Here is an 18,396-nt window from a genome sequence, read left to right on the forward strand (position 1 = left end):
GACTGTGCGGAAAGGCAGCCATGTGGTTGGTAATTATGGTTTGTGCGATGAGCACAGCAAGTCTTATTGTGTTGTGAATAAAAAATAGTGAAAAGTTTCGAAGTGTTACGAAAATTATTTATAGCGACGTAGCATAGTATTCCTTGGTTTCCACCATCTTCGTGAAGTGAACCGATGCCGACTCATGATGGTACACACGGTCAACAAAGAGAGGAACATCGATGGCGACTAATGAATTAATATTGTGGCAGAAGGACTAATTCTACGTCTAAGGTGAGAACTCTGATTAAATCAACAATGACGTGGAATTTAAAATATAAAATGTTTTTTATTTATTTCGCCACACTGGCGACCGTGACAGGACAGTGCTGGTGGAACAAAGAGTAAGTACTTCATTGTTGTGCTACAAATGTACTTGTACTAATTACTGTTTCTCTGTTACATGACGCACATGGAAAATGACGAATAAAGTGAAACAATATTAACTGTATAAACGGATGGCACAATAACCAGAAGGAACAAGGACAAGGATTTACAAAACTAACGTAATCGTGAGTGACGCAGCTCAGTCGGAATTAAGGTAGGAAAGCGCAAACGCATGCAGTGGCTGCACCTTGGCTTAGCTCCACTTAAAGCAGAACCTTTTCCTGTCCATATTAAAATCCTGGTAGTGTTTGTGGCAACACACAATTACACTTTGATAATTACTTTTTATGTTCAACAATCGCAGAATTAGAAGACGTAGTGCGCCAGCTTGTACATTTCCGACGCGCAACAAATAACAATCGCGAGATATTTTTATTAATTCAACTGCGAGAGAATTTAAAGATTTAGATTAACAGTAAAGTACAGATAAAAATAATATCTTCACAATGGAATCGAAGAACTTTAATTTGACAAATGTTCATGGACACGTCACCGATTCTGACAATAGTGACGTAAATGATGACGCAATTAGTTTTTCAGCACAACATAATGTAGAAGTAAATACAATTCAATTGCACTCCACAGGGATTAACAATAACGAACCACTTGCAAATGAAACCTTGTGCACAGTCGATGAAGCATCGATTACCAGATCAGATGAAAATATTTCGCGTGAAGTCAGTGAACCTAGCCCGGTTTCGATTCAATCAGACCGTGGCAGAGAAACAATGGCAACAAATAATGGCATAAATACAAACACACAAGCTTCGTCAGTTACGCTTGAGGCATTATATAGTCTGATGTCAAATGTGAGCGAGAAACTGGCGAATCTAGAAATAACGACAAACACAAAATTGTCAAACATGGAAATTGGGTTCCAACAGCAGTTTTCTAGTGTAAACACGCAATTGGAAAACATACACAGACATTTCGATCAACGCTTAAATAAACTCACCAATGAAATCGATCAAAAGATCGAAGACAAAGTCATCAAAACCGTCAATAGTGTATACAATGTATTGGCAAATGACTTAGAAACGAAATTGTCAGATCTTACAACCAAACAGGAACAGGAACTGTCAGAAATAGTAGAAACACACAATCAAACACAAACCGTACAAAAAGAAATACATGAAAACGTACAGGCTATTCAATTAAATTTAACAAGAGTACAGTCCGCATGTGAAGAAATACCTGACCAAGTTAATAAAGTTAACGAAGAAGTCGGTTTTCTGAAACAGGAGACTCGACGTATCAACGCGGACATTATCAAAATAAATGAAACTTTAGAAAACGGTAGTGTAAATGAATCAATAACTGACCGGGAAACAAAACTTTTTGAAAAATTAGGTAATGAAATCAAAGTAGCCGAGGACAGAATACGCAAGGAAATTGCTGGTAGACTGAATGTTTCAAATGACTTGCCTACGTCAAGCAACAGGCAGTGCGACACTTATTCGCCCGTGCCAGATTACGATGTCAATAACGCAGAACATCACGCGCCCAGTCCGGCGTATGTGCACGCACCGGCACAGGCAAACAATGGCTATTCGCCAAACGCGGTGCTGCAACAGGCAGTAGGCGTGTCGCCTTGCATCTCGACGATTCTAGTCGATGAGAGCCTGTTGAAACATAGACAGTTTCCAGTTTTCTCCACAGAATCCAGAAAAACTCATCCAGTCGTATTTGTAAGAGCATTTAAAAATGTCTTACCAAGAAACTGGACTGAGGCACAGAAGATTAGATATGTAGTAGGCTTCACACAAGGCGACGCACTTTTGTGGGCCACAGACATGGCTGAACAGTGCGTCACCTACGAACAATTTGAACGGGCTTTCTTGGAGAAATATTGGTCTGCTGGGGTCCAAGAAAGACTGCGCCGTGAAGTATTCAACCCACAACCGTTCAACCTCAAAAACGGCGGGTTGAGAAAGTATTTCGAAAAGTACTTGAATAAGACGCGCTATTGGAACAATCCAATACCGCACGTAGATGTTCTCAAAATTCTGAAAAACAAACTACCCGCGAACTTACGCGAAAAATTGGTAACCATACCGGAGAACGACCTTGAATACTTTCTTTCCGTGCTTGACTCAATTGATCTAATATACGAAGAAGAGCCGAGCACAGGTAATCGGAATGAATATTCCGGAACCAATCAAAACAACGGTAACGGATATCATTTTAATGGCAGTGGACAAAACCCACACAGTTGGCATCCGTATGCGACAAGGCCAAATAATGGAACCTGGAATTACGGAAATCGGAGGAATTCGACGCCACAGAGACGTGAAGACCGAAGGTATAGTACAGATTACGGTCCACGCCGGTATGGAAATGATAGAAATCACGTGAATGATTGGTCAGGCCCGCGTGATAAAAGGCGGCACACAAATGAAAATTACAATAGTTACAGTAATAGGAATGATAGACAAAGGAGGAATAGCGACGGCCGGTCGCAAGAAAATGTTGCACGCAGCGGTCCGGAAACTAATTGGCGACAGAATAACCACTCAGTACACTTTGTAGAGGTAACGGACACTACTGAAGCAACGCCGTTGTCTCCCCCGGTAAACAACAATCGGTCGTAATGAGCCCCCACCGGCCGACCGATTTGACAACAGGGGGCACAAGCAAGCACACACTACATCTTAGACAATTATTTTTAAGATATGACCAGGATGCGACCGTAGAAGATGATCTATGTGAAGAAGAGATGAAAGCACCGGACAAGGTAAGTGACCTCGTGCAGGCTGTAATAACAACAAAAAGATAAGAAAGGTTACAGAATTTAACATTGGACAGGAAGTACTATTACGTACCCACCCAAAATCCTCTAAAATTAAGGCATTAAACAAAAAGTGGCAGTTGTTGTATGATGGCCCTTTCATTATAATAGACAAACCTTACCCAGGATGTTATCTGTTAGGTAACACACGAACGAGCAAGGTGAAAGGGTTATACTCCCACAAGGACATCAAGGAATATTTTCATTAAAGGTTATATGTTATTTTAGTAAAATTGAAATTGTACAACCTTGGATCACATAGTAAAATTGCTGTCATTAACCTAAGAAACTTGGGAACAACTGGGGGCATATGCCAGCTTAAAAGCGCATATTTAACCAAACCTAATGAAACATGTGTTACTGTGAGTCTTAACACTGTAAAAATAAACCATACGGTACTTTTGTAGTCTAACTCAGTTATTTAAGAGAGGGGAACAAAGACAAATTAGCGCGACGGTCAGAGTTTGTTCGCTTGAGACGAGCAAGAAACCACGCGTCGAAGTTGCAATCCAATGCTCAGCTCATGAGCACGCGATAGCTGCATGTCAAGACGAGGTCATTGGCCGCGCTGTAGGCAGCGAGCCGGGGAGAAATCTTCCCCCCTTCCATGTCCGATCAGCTGAGCGTATACAAAGCGCGAAGGCGCATGCGCGGTCGAGTCCAGGTGTCACGTGACTATTACACGATGGTGGCTATCACGAATAATGTTCACCAACAATGCAGAGTTTTCCCCGCACCTACAGTCCAGTCGTGGTACGTAAGCGCGCATGCGCGGAATGTTTAAAAGTTTTAAGACCACTCTTACTATGAGACACAGAGACGAAAGTCATTCAAAAACAAGAAAGGAAAGGGTACACAAGTCTTGTAAATAGTAACTTAGAAAATTTAATTATAAGCTGGTATTACGTAATAAAAGTGAACATACAAGTACATACTGGTCATGGACGGTATTGTAAGATTATATTATACTGAGTAAAATCTTAGCTTGTACGGAAGGAGAAAGAAAATAGAAAAATAAATAAATAAATAAATAATGCAGATATATAACCGGAAGAAAGGCTATGTACACGAGAACAGCACACAATTACATATAGGGAAAAAGCAGCAAAGAGGAAATCAAAGAGATAACGCATACATTTACATTACACAGTAGCTAGCGATCTTCAGAATGAACAACAAGGTAAACGCGGGAATTTTTGTGACTAAGGAAAAGAGTGACACAAGCTTTAAAATACGATAATAATAAACAGACCTATGCAGCGTGAGTGTTGAACTGAATCGCTCTCAAAACAAATACCTAGAGTTTATAGAGAGAGACACACATTAACGTTAGGAAACACCTGAAGCACTCAGCAAACAACTTTGTAGAATATATAAGCTGTACACGAGGGTACATGTACGAAAGCTAAAGTGTAAAGGAGGAAAATAGGGAATGTTGCGCATTAATGGACTGTAAGGCAGTTATGTATGTAAGAAGAAATATTTAGTTGTAAGTATTATTAGTATAGGGGACGATGCTCAGCACACCCTGAATTATTTTGGAATATTGAAGGAATGGTGCAGGGTACCGAAAAAGGGCCCCACCAGCAAAGTGTATATTATAGTGGTAGATATTTTTTTGTGTATAAACGTATGTATGAATGTGTGAAAGGCGAAAGAAGCCCTGTACATGTACGGAACTTAAACAACGTAGAAGTGTATAAGGAAAATTAAACTGTAAGACAACCTCGTATAAACAGGTATACCTAACGTCAGGAAACAACTTAATTAAAACTGTAAGACTCTACGAGTGTACGAGAAAAGGTGAAAAACCTGACACAAAGTGCAATATTAGCGATGCTTCACTCATGTATGCAAAAGGAAGGTATGAATTACTTTACCCACTTGAAACATGAAAGGAAAAAATCATGTCAAAATTATATGTTTCACACATATTACAATTTACAGTCACAAAGAATGAAAATGATCTCGCCGCTATACGAGAAACAGGTAAGTAGTGTGATCGACGACCTGTAAGCAAAGGAATCGTCTATAAAATGAATTATGAACAAAAGCGTCGTAAAGAATTTCATGCTGCACTGAAGCTATGAAAGTCTGATTGTTCGTGTACATAGATTTTCATGACAACCGATGCATTAAAATGTCTGTATTTTTTCTCCCATGATAACACAAGACGCCTATAAGCGCACTTTAATTGAAGATGATACACGCAAACAAGGGCGTGCCGCTATTATGAAACTCTGTACATAGTAATAGTAGTTACACCCTGAACTTCAAAATTTTATGTTTATATGTCTATGTTAATGTAGGAAATTTTATTAGAGGTAATGATTTATAAGCACACCAGAACGTGCGTAAGCACAAAACACTGTACATATTAGGGTTACGCTGCATACAAATGAATATTTCGTGCATTTTCAGATTTTATACGCAAAAAACCGTAGCATACACGTAGTCGTTGCCACTACCCGAAGTAGAAGGTAGAAAATTCCTTTCCCAAGCTTCAGTGGAGCGGCTACAGGTGTATTCTCTGCATGCTGATGCATGTCGTTGCGTATGAAGAATACGTAACGGAGGTAAACCTTAACTTATACTCGAGTTCAAGAAGGAAAACAAAGGACTTGTTCCTTCTAACAGATTAATGGAAAAAGGCGAGTGTGTGTGTCAGTAAAATCCAAGACGAAGAAGCCACTACGAGTGGTCAAAAATTTTTTCAATTTTAGTCGATAGTTTTTTCCTGTAGTTAATGTAAACAATGTATTGTATGTATTATATGTTATTCCATTGTATGTGATGTATTTTGTATTTCATGCCAAGTCCCGTGACTTACAAATTATGTGCATTGACCAGAAGTATTGAGGGGAATGAATATCAGTACAATAGGTAAAAGGGGTTAATGCGAAGAAAAAAAAGTGTAGTGAAAAGGAAGTTTCGATCGCAATACTCGCGGTTAAAGTGGTGTGTGTGTAGAAATTAAAATTGTGCAAAGTAGTGCTACGTTGCAAATGTCAGCGACCCTAAACAAGTGACAGCGAAAATTGAAGCTTGTATCGTCAAACGACCCATGGCGTCACAGTAGGAAAGGACAATGCCAAACAAGTTTGACATGGTACGCTTCTTACCAGGAGCTGCATCGACGGGATCGTCCTCCGCCTCGCACATAGTGTGGTGTGTTCTTCGGGGCACATATTCCAATGTACCTCGTCGTATCCAGTCTAAGTACTGGAAGGAACTACAAAAAGCACACGCATACTGAGGTTCGGAAGTCTTGACGGTACCCGCACGTCGGTGTATATTCAGTGCACTGGCGCGCGCATTCAACCAACGTCGCCAGCTAACGGACGACCAAACAATCAGGCGCGCGTATCACCCACCCATATTCAACACGGGCTAGCGAACAAAGCTCGTCGCCCCAGAATAAATACAGAAAGCAATACAAGGACTTAATTTTCACCTCTGATGAGGAAGGAAACATTTGTATGTAACGTTGTATTCAGTGTATATTTTATTGTACAAACTTTACTACATGATGTCATTTTCTCAGTATTAACCAGAACTTTGTATATTAGAATTAAGGTTTGTAAATATTAGCATAAGTATACCAAAAAACTGACACACACTCAGAAATACCAAAGAATTCACAGTGCCATGAAAATGAGACAATAAAAATGAAGTGTGTAAATAAAAGACCCCCAAACCTATTAATTGCAAGGTCGACTACTGTATCCTGTCAATCAAATAAAATTTTCTAGTGACAGTATACAGTAGGGGGGCAGTTGTAATGACACATTCCTATGCAGAGACATACGATATCTTAAAAGCTGCGCCAAAGATAAATTGAGAGGCATGTATATTATAATCTTTGTAAAGTTCACATTGGATTCTCTTTTGTTTGATACTCCAAGGAGCTAAGGGACACTTTCGTTTGTTGCCTTGTGGAGGATGGACGTGATTTTGGACTGTGCGGAAAGGCAGCCATGTGGTTGGTAATTATGGTTTGTGCGATGAGCACAGCAAGTCTTATTGTGTTGTGAATAAAAAATAGTGAAAAGTTTCGAAGTGTTACGAAAATTATTTATAGCGACGTAGCATAGTATTCCTTGGTTTCCACCGTCTTCGTGAAGTGAACCGATGCCGACTCATGATGGTACACACGGTCAACAAAGAGAGGAACATCGATGGCGACTAATGAATTAATATTGTGGCAGAAGGACTAATTCTACGTCTAAGGTGAGAACTCTGATTAAATCATCAATGACGTGGAATTTAAAATATAAAATGTTTTTTATTTATTTCGCCACACTTCTCCACCTATGTGATTGCCGCCGACCTCAACATCCATAGCCGCACTCCTGCTGCCCTTCGGCGGTGGCATCAGTTCCTCTCCACAATCCAGGGTGACCTTGTTCCCATTCCCCAGCACACCCGACCCGAAAGTAACACCACCCCCGATGTTGTCATTGCCTCCGCCAACCTCCTTGGGCGTATCACTGTCGCCGTCCTTGACCCCACAGGTAGCGATCACCTCCCTGTCCTTCTCACCATAACGTCTGCAAACCGGCCCCCTCCGGCTCCGCATCCTGCACCCCCTCCCAAGGTCGTCCATGACTATCGCCGTGCCAACTGGGATGCCTACCGGGACTCCATCTCCACCCAGGTCGAAAGCCACCCTCTTACCTATCGCCATCCTGACGACATCATCCGCGCCTCGTCCTTCCTTCAGACGGTAATTACTGACGCCGTGGAGGCCCATGTTCCTACCAAAACCATCCACCCACACCGTCCCACTCTCCCTCCGCGGGCTGTCCTCCTCCTCCGCGAATCCCGCCGCCTCTATCGCTCCTTCCTCCGCACTCGTGACAGGGATACACTCCAACGCCACCGGCAACTACAGCGACACGTACGGAACCTTATTACAGCAACGAAACGCCGGGACTGGCGCCAGACCTGCACACGACTCAATGCCACCCTCCCTATCAACTCCTCCAAGTACTGGTCTGCCTTCCATCGTCTTACTGGTTCCCTTTCCGCTCCCCACTACCCCCTTCTCCATAACGATCGCCCCCTTCCAGACAACCTCAGTAAGGCCAACCACTTCGCTTCCCACCTTTCCGAGGTCTTCTCCATCCCCGATGATCCCCACTTTGATTATTCTCTTTTCCCCACCGTCATGGAACGTGCTGATACCTCAGTCGCTCCACTTGCTCCTAGTCTCCAGTACTTGGGGCAGTTGCCCCCCTCCGACGTCAACACTCCCATCACAGCACAAGACATTAAACTTCTCCTCCAGTCCAAACGCAACACGGCCCCTGGTCACGACTGTGTCACCTACCGTCACCTTCGAGAAAGCCCCTATTCCTTCCTAACTGTCCTCGCCCATCTCTATAATGTCATCCTCTCTACTGGCTTCTACCCTGACCTGTGGAAGACCTCCCGTGTCCTCCTCTTCCTCAAACCCAACAAACCCCCTTCTGCTGCCTCTTCCTATCGTCCCATCTGCCTCACCTCTGTCTTCAGTAAGGTCCTTGAATCCATCCTCTCCCACCGTATCCATCGGCACCTTGCTCAACACCACCTCCTCCCCCTTACCCAGTGTGGCTTCCGACCCTCCTTCTCTGCTGACGACCAACTCCTCAACCTTGTTCACCTTCTGTCCCTCCAGCTCAACTCCCGTCGCTCCGCCATTTTTGTTTCCCTTGACCTCCAAAATGCCTATGACCGTGTATGGCATCCCGGTCTCCTCTTTAAACTCCAAACCTACGCCCTGCCTATCAATTTTGTCCGTCTGGTCGCTTCCTTCCTCTCGCACCGTCCTTCCTATGTCACCCTCCACAACACCAACTCCCGTATCTTTTATCCCACGGCTGGCGTCCCCCAGGGTCCTGTCCTCTCCCCTCTCCTTTATCTCTTGTATACAGCTGATATGCCCAAGCCACCCCCACCAGTTCACCTTCTCCAATATGCTGATGACACCGCCTTCCTGGCTCTCTATCCTACCCTTCAACGGTCTCAACGTACCCTCCAAACCCACCTTAACCAGTTCACCACTTGGTGTAACCAGTGGCTCCTCCGTCTCAACCCCTCCAAAACCCAGGCAATCATCATAGGCCGTACCACTCGCTCCTTTTGCCTCCAAGATTTCTACCTCACCCTTTATGGTCGTCCTATCCAACTCACCCCCACCCTGAAATACCTTGGCCTCACCCTTGACCGACACCTCACCTGGACCCCTCATCTCCTGACCATCCAGCAGAAAGCCCATTCCCGCCTCCGCCTGCTGAAACTCCTGTCCGGCCGGACATGGGGATTGCATCCTTCTACCATCCTCCACACCTACAAATCCCTCATCTGTCCTATCCTCTGTTATGCCAGCGTCGCCTGGATCTCCGCCCCCACCCGCTTTTACAAGGCTCTCCAAATCCTTGAATGCCATGCACTCCGCCTTGCCTTCCGTATCCGCCTTCCTTCCCCCAGACGGCTCCTGTATGAACTGATCCCCTTCCCCCACCTCCTCTTTTTCCTCCAACATCTCCGCATCCTTTACATTGTTCGCAGGGTTGATCCCCCCCACCCTCTGGTTTCCTCCTTCCTCTCCACCCCTCGCCCATTGCCGCGCCTCTATCGCTGTATCCCTCCCTCTCTCCACCTCCACACCCTCCATCTCCTTCATCAGGGCAATTTCCAACGCCTCCCCCTCCTGGATGACGAACTTCGCCGTGACATATACCCTTCCATCCAACTATAACCCGGCCTTGTTCCCCCCCCCCCCCCTCCCCAGGGCCCCCTTCTCCTCTTTCCTCTTTCTCCCAGAGCGGATTTTCCTCCATCCCCCCCTCCCCTGAGACCCTGCACCCCATACTTGCCTCTCTCCTTCCCACATCCCTCCCTACCTGGCCCTCTTCCGAGCGCCACCCATCCCCTCCCCCATCTCTTCCCCTCCCTCCCTTCTTCAGGTCTCCCTCATCTCCTTGAACCTGGCAGATCCTCTGTATTGATCATCATCAGTGTGCCACGTCAGTGTTGTGTTTCATGCTGTTTCTCGTGTGCGTCCAGAGGTGTGATTTTAATTGTGTACTGCCTTGAGGTTCGCCGTCAGTGTTACGTTGTGTGCTATGCCATCCGTCAACACCTTTATGCTCCAGTCATACTGTGCCTTGTGTTCTTTAATCGTCGCAGTGTGTGGCTTTTTGTGTGTGCTACTTTTAAACAGTTTTTTTTTTATCTCCATTTTACAGTCACCCCGTTTTTTGTATATTGCCTTCCATGATGTTCTCCCTTTTTTATATCTATGTTCGCCTTCTTCTCTCCTTTGCTGTTTTTAAATGTCTTCTATTGTTTTGTTCTATGTCTTTCGGCTGAAGAGCAGCGCATATGCTGCTGCCAGCCCGCCCCGATGGGGAATTGAAATACATTAAAGAAAAAAAAAAAATAGTTCACGACAGTCAGTTTTAGCCCTGACGACGACCATGGAGGTAGTGGTCGAAAACTTGGAGATTTATCCTGATTTGACGCGGCATGTACACCGAGAAATTTTTACTCAGGAAATACGTCGCGAAAGACTTCGTAGCCACATTAGTTTCCTCTACGGGGAGGACATAGCGCGCAGCGCTCGTCACCTGGAGAAGCTGCGCCTGAAACAGTCTCAGTTGCTGAGCAATCTGGCTTTTTTACAACGCTGTCGTGACAAGGAGGTAGTACCGAAGTTTGCAGTCGTCAAACACCACATCAGAAGCGCTGCAGTAAACAGAATTTTACGAAAGAACAGCCATGCTATTGTGAAGGAGAGGATACGTCATACCAGGTATGAACTAGACATGAACGCTCGCCTGTTATTTAGTTGCCATTTATTTCTGGCCGAAGTCCTCTCACCATTGGACTGGGAATGGGTGGATATGACTTTGGCGGCACACCAACGAGCCAATTTAAGCAGGACTACGGCGAAACAGGCCGATAAATTTGAGCGGCTTAACCGTGATCAAGGAACTACTGAGTCCAACGGCATTCACCGCACTGTTATCAACTTCTCTGACAAGGAACTTGATGAAGCTACCATCTCGGCTCTCAGTAAAGGATTGAACTTTGCCCCAGCTCCACATAAGTTACCGGTGGTTGAGATCATTAGTGGAGTGGAACAAGCAGTTCGTCATCTTCCTCAAGAAGCAGCGGATGACGTAAGGCTTGCTACTAGCCGGATTTTAGCGACATCCAAGCCGCCTAAGTCAAACATCAGCAGAGAGGAGAGACAAGGACTGAAATTGTTGCAGAAGGATGAAGATCTAGTTGTTTTACCTGCTGACAAGGGGAACGCCACGGTAATCCTCAATGCTACAGATTACCATAAGAAAGTTGGATTATTACTGGTGGACAGCACATACCGGGTTCTCAGACGGGATCCCTCACGGCGCTCAGCAGGAAGACAAGGGAGCTACTAAAAAACTCTGGCCTCTCCGACGAACTGGTGAAGAACTTACGGCCGAGAGCACCTAGGCCACCAAGACTGTACGGTTTGCCAAAGGTTCATAAGGAGAACGTCCCGTTGAGACCGATTGTTAGTGCTATTGGCTCTCCTACGTACAAGCTTGCAAAGCACTTAACTAAATTGTTGGCGCCTATAGTTGGTCACTGCCCACATCAAATTAAAAATTCAAAAATGTTTGTTGATATCATAAAACAGATGAAGATAGGCCCAAGTGATATCATGGTCAGCCTCGACGTGGTTTCTCTGTTCACCAAAGTACCTGTGGATGACACATTACAATTGTTGTCTGCTCATTTCTCCTCAGAAATTTTGAAGTTGTTCTGGCATACCTTGACGACCACTTATTTTTTATACAGTGGAAATTATTATGAAATGACGGATGGAACAGCCATGGGTTCGCCACTGTCACCAGCAATAGCGAATTTCTTCATGGAGGACTTTGAAGAACGAGCCCTGAGCAGTGCTCACCTCCGCCCATCATGCTTCTACAGATACGTCGACGATACTTTTTTAATCTGGCCACACGGCAAGGACACGCTGCAGCAGTTCGTCGAACATCTGAATGGTGTACATCCAAACATAAAATTTACATTGGAGTTAGAGAAGGAAGGGAAGTTACCTTTTTTAGATGTGTTGGTAGAGCGAAAGCCGGATGGACGACTGGGCCATTCTGTGTACAGGAAGCCAACCCATACAGACTTATATCTGCATAGCCATAGCTTCCATCATCCGTCTCAGAAGAGAGCTATGCTGAATACTTTAGTACACAGAGCCAGGACTATTTCCGACAAGGACCACCTCGGTCCCGAGATCAACCATTTGACGACTGTTTTCAAGAGGAATGGTTATTCTGCCGGTGAAATTAAATCAGTATTGTCCAAGAAAGTAAGCCACGATGCCGGCCACATACAAGAAGAGGACCAACACATAGCGCGGCTTCCTTTTTGCGGTGCTACAACGAGCAAGATAGCCAGAGTCCTGAAGAGGCAAGGAATAAAACCAGTTTTCCGACCACCTAGGAAAATTAAGGAAATGTTGAGACCAGTCAAAGATAGTCTCGGCCTAAGAGTGCCGGGAATTTATACTATTCCTTGCGAATGCGGCAAGAATTACGTGGGCCAGTCTGTAAAAACCGTTGCCGACCGCTGCATCGAGCACCAACGCCACCTGAAATACAGGTATTTGGAAAAATCAGCGGTGGCTGAACATAGCCTCCTTAACAAGCATAAGATTTTATTTGAAGAAACCAGAGTAATAGCCCACACATCGAATTACTGGGACTCTGTGATCCGGGAAGCAGTCGAAATTAGACTTAGCGATAATAACTGTAATAGAGACAACGGCTATGCACTTAGCAACACTTGGAAGAGTGCACTGGATAAAGAAAAATCGCAGAGAAAAACTTCTCGCACTTTACCTCCTGATTTAAGGGATGGCGCTGCAAGCAACGCGGGATAGCAACTACATCTATGGAAGTAGAGGGCACCACTTCGCTACGCGCCATATCGCTGACGTATTCCAGCCAATAAGAAGCCGTCATTTGCATATAAAAGTGGGAACCTAGCTAGTTCACGACAGTCAGTTTTAGCCCTGACGACGACCATGGAGGTAGTGGTCGAAAGCTTGGAGATTTATCCTGATTTGACGCGGCATGTACACCGAGAAATTTTTACTCAGGAAATACGTCGCGAAAGACTTCGTAGCCAAAGCAGTAAAGGAAACAATAGAAAAATTCGGAGTAGGTATTAAAATCCATGGAGAAGAAAAAAAACGTTGAGGTTCGCCGATGACATTGTAATTCTGTCAGAGACAGCAAAGGACTTTGAAGAGCAGATGAACGGAATGGATGGTGTCTTGAAGGGAGGATATAAGATGAACATCAACAAAAGCAAAACGAGGATAATGGAATGTAGTCGAATTAAGTCAGGTGATGCTGAGGGAATTAGGTTAGGAAATGAGACACTTAAAGTAGTAAAGGAGTTTTGCTATTTGGGGAGCAAAATAACTGATGATGGTCGAAGTAGAGAGGATATAAAATGTAGACTGGCAATGGCAAGGAAAGCGTTTCTGAAGAAGAGAAATTTGTTAACATCGAGTATAGATTTAAGTGTCAGGAAGTCATTTCTGAAAGTATTTGTACGGAGTGTAGCCATGTATGGAAGTGAAAAATGGACGGTAAATAGTTTGGACAAGAAGAGAATAGAAGCTTTCGAAATGTGGTGCTACAGAAGAATGCTGAAGATTAGATGGGTAGATCACATAACTAATGAGGAAGTATTGAATAGGATTGGGGAGAAGAGAAGTTTGTGGCACAACTTGACCAGAAGAAGGGATCGGTTGGTAGGACATGTTCTGAGGCATCAAGGGATCACCAATTTAGTATTGGAGGGCAGCGTGGAGGGTAAAAATCGTAGGGGGAGAGCAAGAGATGAATACACTAAGCAGATTCAGAAGGATGTAGGTTGCAGTAGGTACTGGGAGATGAAGCAGCTTGTACAGGATAGAGTAGCATGGAGAGCTGCATCAAACCAGTCTCAGGACTGAAGACCACAACAACAACAACAGTATTTAAATGAAATTAAGGGGCTGGCCCACTCTGATAGGAACTGTACTGTTAGTTGTAAGCTTTTGTTAAGTGTGGCGAAGCCACGGCAATACTGTGTTTGCTAGGTGTTTATGAACAGTTTTACATGCATTTTATGGTTATACTTGTTTTGTTTCAATAAGAACTTATACTAAGTAACTGCTGCTTGTAGTGAAAATTGTGGGGAATGGTCTGCAGGGACCTTATGTTAATAAATTAAGTATGTGTAGATCGAAGTACGATTACCAACTATGATTCGCCATCCCGTTTCCCGTCCTGATAACAGCTGTGGTTGGGATAGTGCAAGGTAATATTAAAGGGGCCACATACCAACATTGAACGGATATTATGTTCAAAAACAGGGCTTGTAGCCAAAATAGTGGGGAATAATGAGGTTTATTGGAATTCTGAATAAAAGCGCACTGCTTTAAGAAAAAAAAAGTACATTTGCTTATTGAAGGCCCCTTGTGTTAAAAAACACATAGGAGCAACATGGATATGTATAGCTGAAGACTTTCATGTATTTGGTAGTCTACAGGATACAGTTATCCAGCAGTGGATGTCAAATGATGATGTAGTTTTTTCCTCTTGACCTATTTAAACGGTTGTCGTATTGTTAATCCATCCTGTAGTAGCGCAATCAGCCCCAAAACTAGTTGCACAAAGAGTGTCGGATTGGTATTTGGGTCGTCGATTTCTATTGCAGCGTGTACCGCTCACTTACCCTGGTGTAATTGTAACGGAAGCCATAGAATGGCAGCTGGAAGTTGAGGTTCTTATGGATCTGCGGCATGGAGGAGTGCAGGTCCGTCTGGTAGTCGCCCTTGTCGTCCGAGTTGCCGCCCTGGTCGAAGTAGCAGTACATGAACTCCGAGCGGATCTGACGCAGCCGGTTCTCCGTCAGCAGGTACGCGGTGCCCGACGTGGTCGCCTGGTTGGGCGGCGCCACGCGGTTCTTGTCGCACACTGCAACACGCCAGAGAAGGCCACCCGGTTACTACCGCGACCAGACAGTTCGGCGGGGCTGTCGGAACACGCTGTCGTCATCCACTCATCCATATTCAACGCTACAATGCATATACAGGATCTCATCCCAGAAAGGCATTACTTTTTAAATTTTCCTGTAATTATGAATCTAATTTCAAACTCCTTTCATCTGCATACCTTTGGCATCCCTATTATCAAGTATGAACTAAATTATTTTTTAGGTTTTTTGCATAATTCAAAATATTTTCCGAAATACCCTTAATGCATATGCAGCGCTTCAGAATCCCCACTAACAGTTATCTCGCTCTCTATTCCACATTGGTTTCTACATTTATTTAGAAGCAGTTACTAATTAGACAATAGCTGTAGTAGAGGCAGTGGTGGTACTAGCAGCAGCTGCAGCAATAGTAGTAGAAGTGCAGTAAATATACACTACTGGCCATTAAAATTGCTACACCAAGAAGAAGTGCAAATGATAAACGGATAGTCATCGGAGAAATATATTACACCAGAACTGACATGTGATTACATTTTCACGCAATTTGGATGCTTAGATCCAGAGAAATCAGTACCCAGAACAACCATCTCTGGCCGTAATAACGGCCTTGATACGCCTGGGCATTGACTCAAACAGAGCTTGGATGGCGTGTACAGGTACAGCTGCCCATGCAGCTTCAACACGACACCACAGTTCATCAAGAGTAGTGACTGGCGTATTGTGACGACCCAGTTTCTCGGCCACCATTGACCAGACGTTTTCAATTGGTGAGAGATCTGGAGAATGTGCTGGCCAGGGCAGCAGTCGAACATTTTCTGTATCCAGAAAGACCCGTACAGGACCTGCAACATGCGGTCGTGCATTATCCTGCTGAAATGTAGGTTTTCGCAGGGATCGAATGGAGGGTAGAGCCACGGGTCGTAACACATCTGAAATGTAACGTCCACTGTTCAAAGTGCCGTCGATACGAACAAGAGGTGACGAGACGTGTAACCAATGCCACCCAATACCATCACGCCGGGTGATACACCAGTATGGCGATGACGAATAAAAGCTTCCAATGTGCGTTCACCGCGATGTCGCCAAACACGGATGTAACCATCATGATGCTGTAAACAGAACCTGGATTCATCTGAAAAAATGCCGTTTTGCCATTCGTGCACCCAGGTTCGTCGTTGAGTACACCAACGCAGGCGCTCCTGTCTGTGATGCAGCGTCAAGGGTAGCCGCAGCCATAGTCTCCGAGCTGATAGTCCATGCTGCTGCAAACGTCGTCGAACTGTTCGTGCAGATGGTTGTTGTCTTCCAAACGTCCCCTTCTGTTGACTCAGGGATCGAGACGTGGCTGCACGATCCGTTACAGTCATGCGGATAAGATGCCTGTCATCTCGACAGATAGTGATACGAGGCCGTTGGGATCCAGCACGGCGTTCCGTATTACCCTCCTGAACCCACCGATTCCATATTTTGCTAACAGTCATTGTATCTCGACCAACGCGAGCAGCAATGTCGCGATACGGTAAACCGCAATCGCGATAGGCTACAATCCGACCTTTATCCAAGTCGGAAACGTGATGGTACGCATTTCTCCTCCTTACACGAGGCATCACAACAACGTTTCACCAGGCAACGCCGGTCAACTGCTGTTTGTGTATGAGTAACCGGTTGGAAACTTTCCTCATGTCAGCACGTTGTAGGTGTCGCCACCGGCGCCAGCCTTGTGTGAATGCTCTGAAAAGCTAATCGTTTGCATATCACAGAATCTTCTTCCTGTCGGTTAAATTTTGCATCTGTAGCACTTCATATTCGCGGTGTAGCAATTTTAATGGCCATTAGTGTAGTAGCAATAAGAGTGCAAATAGTGGAAATTACCTTTATTTGTTAGAGATGTCGGTATACTAAAAGTTTTATCATCGCTCAGTATTGTTGTTCTGTGCTGTTATTGTCACCGACTTGGTTAGTCTGGTTTGTTTTTGTCCCAATGGCAGTATTGTTACCATCGTGACCTGTCTAGCTTTGCATGAGTTGTTGTTCAAGTCACACGTATTTGTTATAGTTTCACCAAGAAAAACAAGAGAGTCAGTGTCTGCTATTGAAGCTAATTTTGAAAGTGCTTTCACTCAGTGAGTCGTGTGAAGAAGGAAGTATTCTTGAAGATAAAAGCGAAGAATCAAACTTTGAACCTGCTGATACGAATGTTTTGGAAGATTACTGTACTTCAGACAGTATTACTTCATGAGAGTCGGACAATGAAGTTCCACACCTACAACTAAGAGATGCCAGCACATACATTAGTCGCAATGAATTTGTAATTTAGATACACCTACAACTTCTCGTACACCGGTTCACAATATCGTAAAGAAGGCACCTGGTCCAGCTCGTGCATTGAAAACCTGTAAACCTAAGGATGCCTGGGACGATTTCATCTCCAAGGAAATATTAGATGAATCATCAACTGCACAAATATAAAAGACAGATGTTGTATATTAAGTGACTCTAACTGATAAAAATAAACTATTAGAATTCTTTTAAAAAATTAATAAAATATCACTCAGGTCCACCACATTCCTTTAGTACAACTTACGAACATTTCAGTATGTCAATAAATCTGAAACAAATAAATTCATCTACAAAAAGTAAAGGTATGAAAACGGAACAATTTAAAATAAGGAGAGGGTCTTGAAAGCCTTGCACATAAATTGATGTGTATTTTCTGTACTATCCATCCGACGGTTAATTACGAGAAGCCCATGGATCAAAGAAATCTTGAACCCTTACTAAATGTGCAACTTTTCGTACAAGAGGTAATAATAAAATTTTAATTATCATCTCGAAAAATTGAAAGTTACCCACTGAAATTTCCGATAAGTATAGTCCAATTTGCGCATTTTTCTTTTCATTTTGTCTGCAGTACTATATATATGACATTCAGATCATTTCTTCTTTTTTATCTGTTCAGCAAAGTGAAAGAACGTTATTGTAATTCCAGTTTTTAATTTTAACTGTTATCAGAGCAGACATTGTTATTAAATCCTGGCCCATAGTTACATGTTAACGTTCCTAGTTATGGTCCGCTTAACATATATTACGGTTGCTTATATTTGTAGTTTTTATGTCCAATTATTTGAGTAGGA

General features: G+C 43.9%; 1 protein-coding gene across 1 annotated transcript in view; it reads right to left on the minus strand.

Annotated features, from left to right (window-relative positions):
- Positions 1 to 15,336, minus strand: part of LOC126412981 (protein mesh) — a 224,522-nt gene extending 209,186 nt beyond the window's left edge. The window contains exons 1-2 of the mRNA XM_050082873.1: positions 15,279 to 15,336; positions 15,002 to 15,243 (exon numbers count right to left, since the gene is read on the minus strand). Coding sequence (XP_049938830.1) covers positions 15,002 to 15,243; positions 15,279 to 15,336 — 300 coding nt within the window. The remainder of the gene's footprint in view (positions 1 to 15,001; positions 15,244 to 15,278) is intronic.
- Between the last annotated feature and the right edge of the window lie 3,060 nt (positions 15,337 to 18,396).

Source organism: Schistocerca serialis, chromosome 7 (assembly GCF_023864345.2).
Source record: "Schistocerca serialis cubense isolate TAMUIC-IGC-003099 chromosome 7, iqSchSeri2.2, whole genome shotgun sequence".
NCBI lineage: Eukaryota > Metazoa > Arthropoda > Insecta > Orthoptera > Acrididae > Schistocerca > Schistocerca serialis.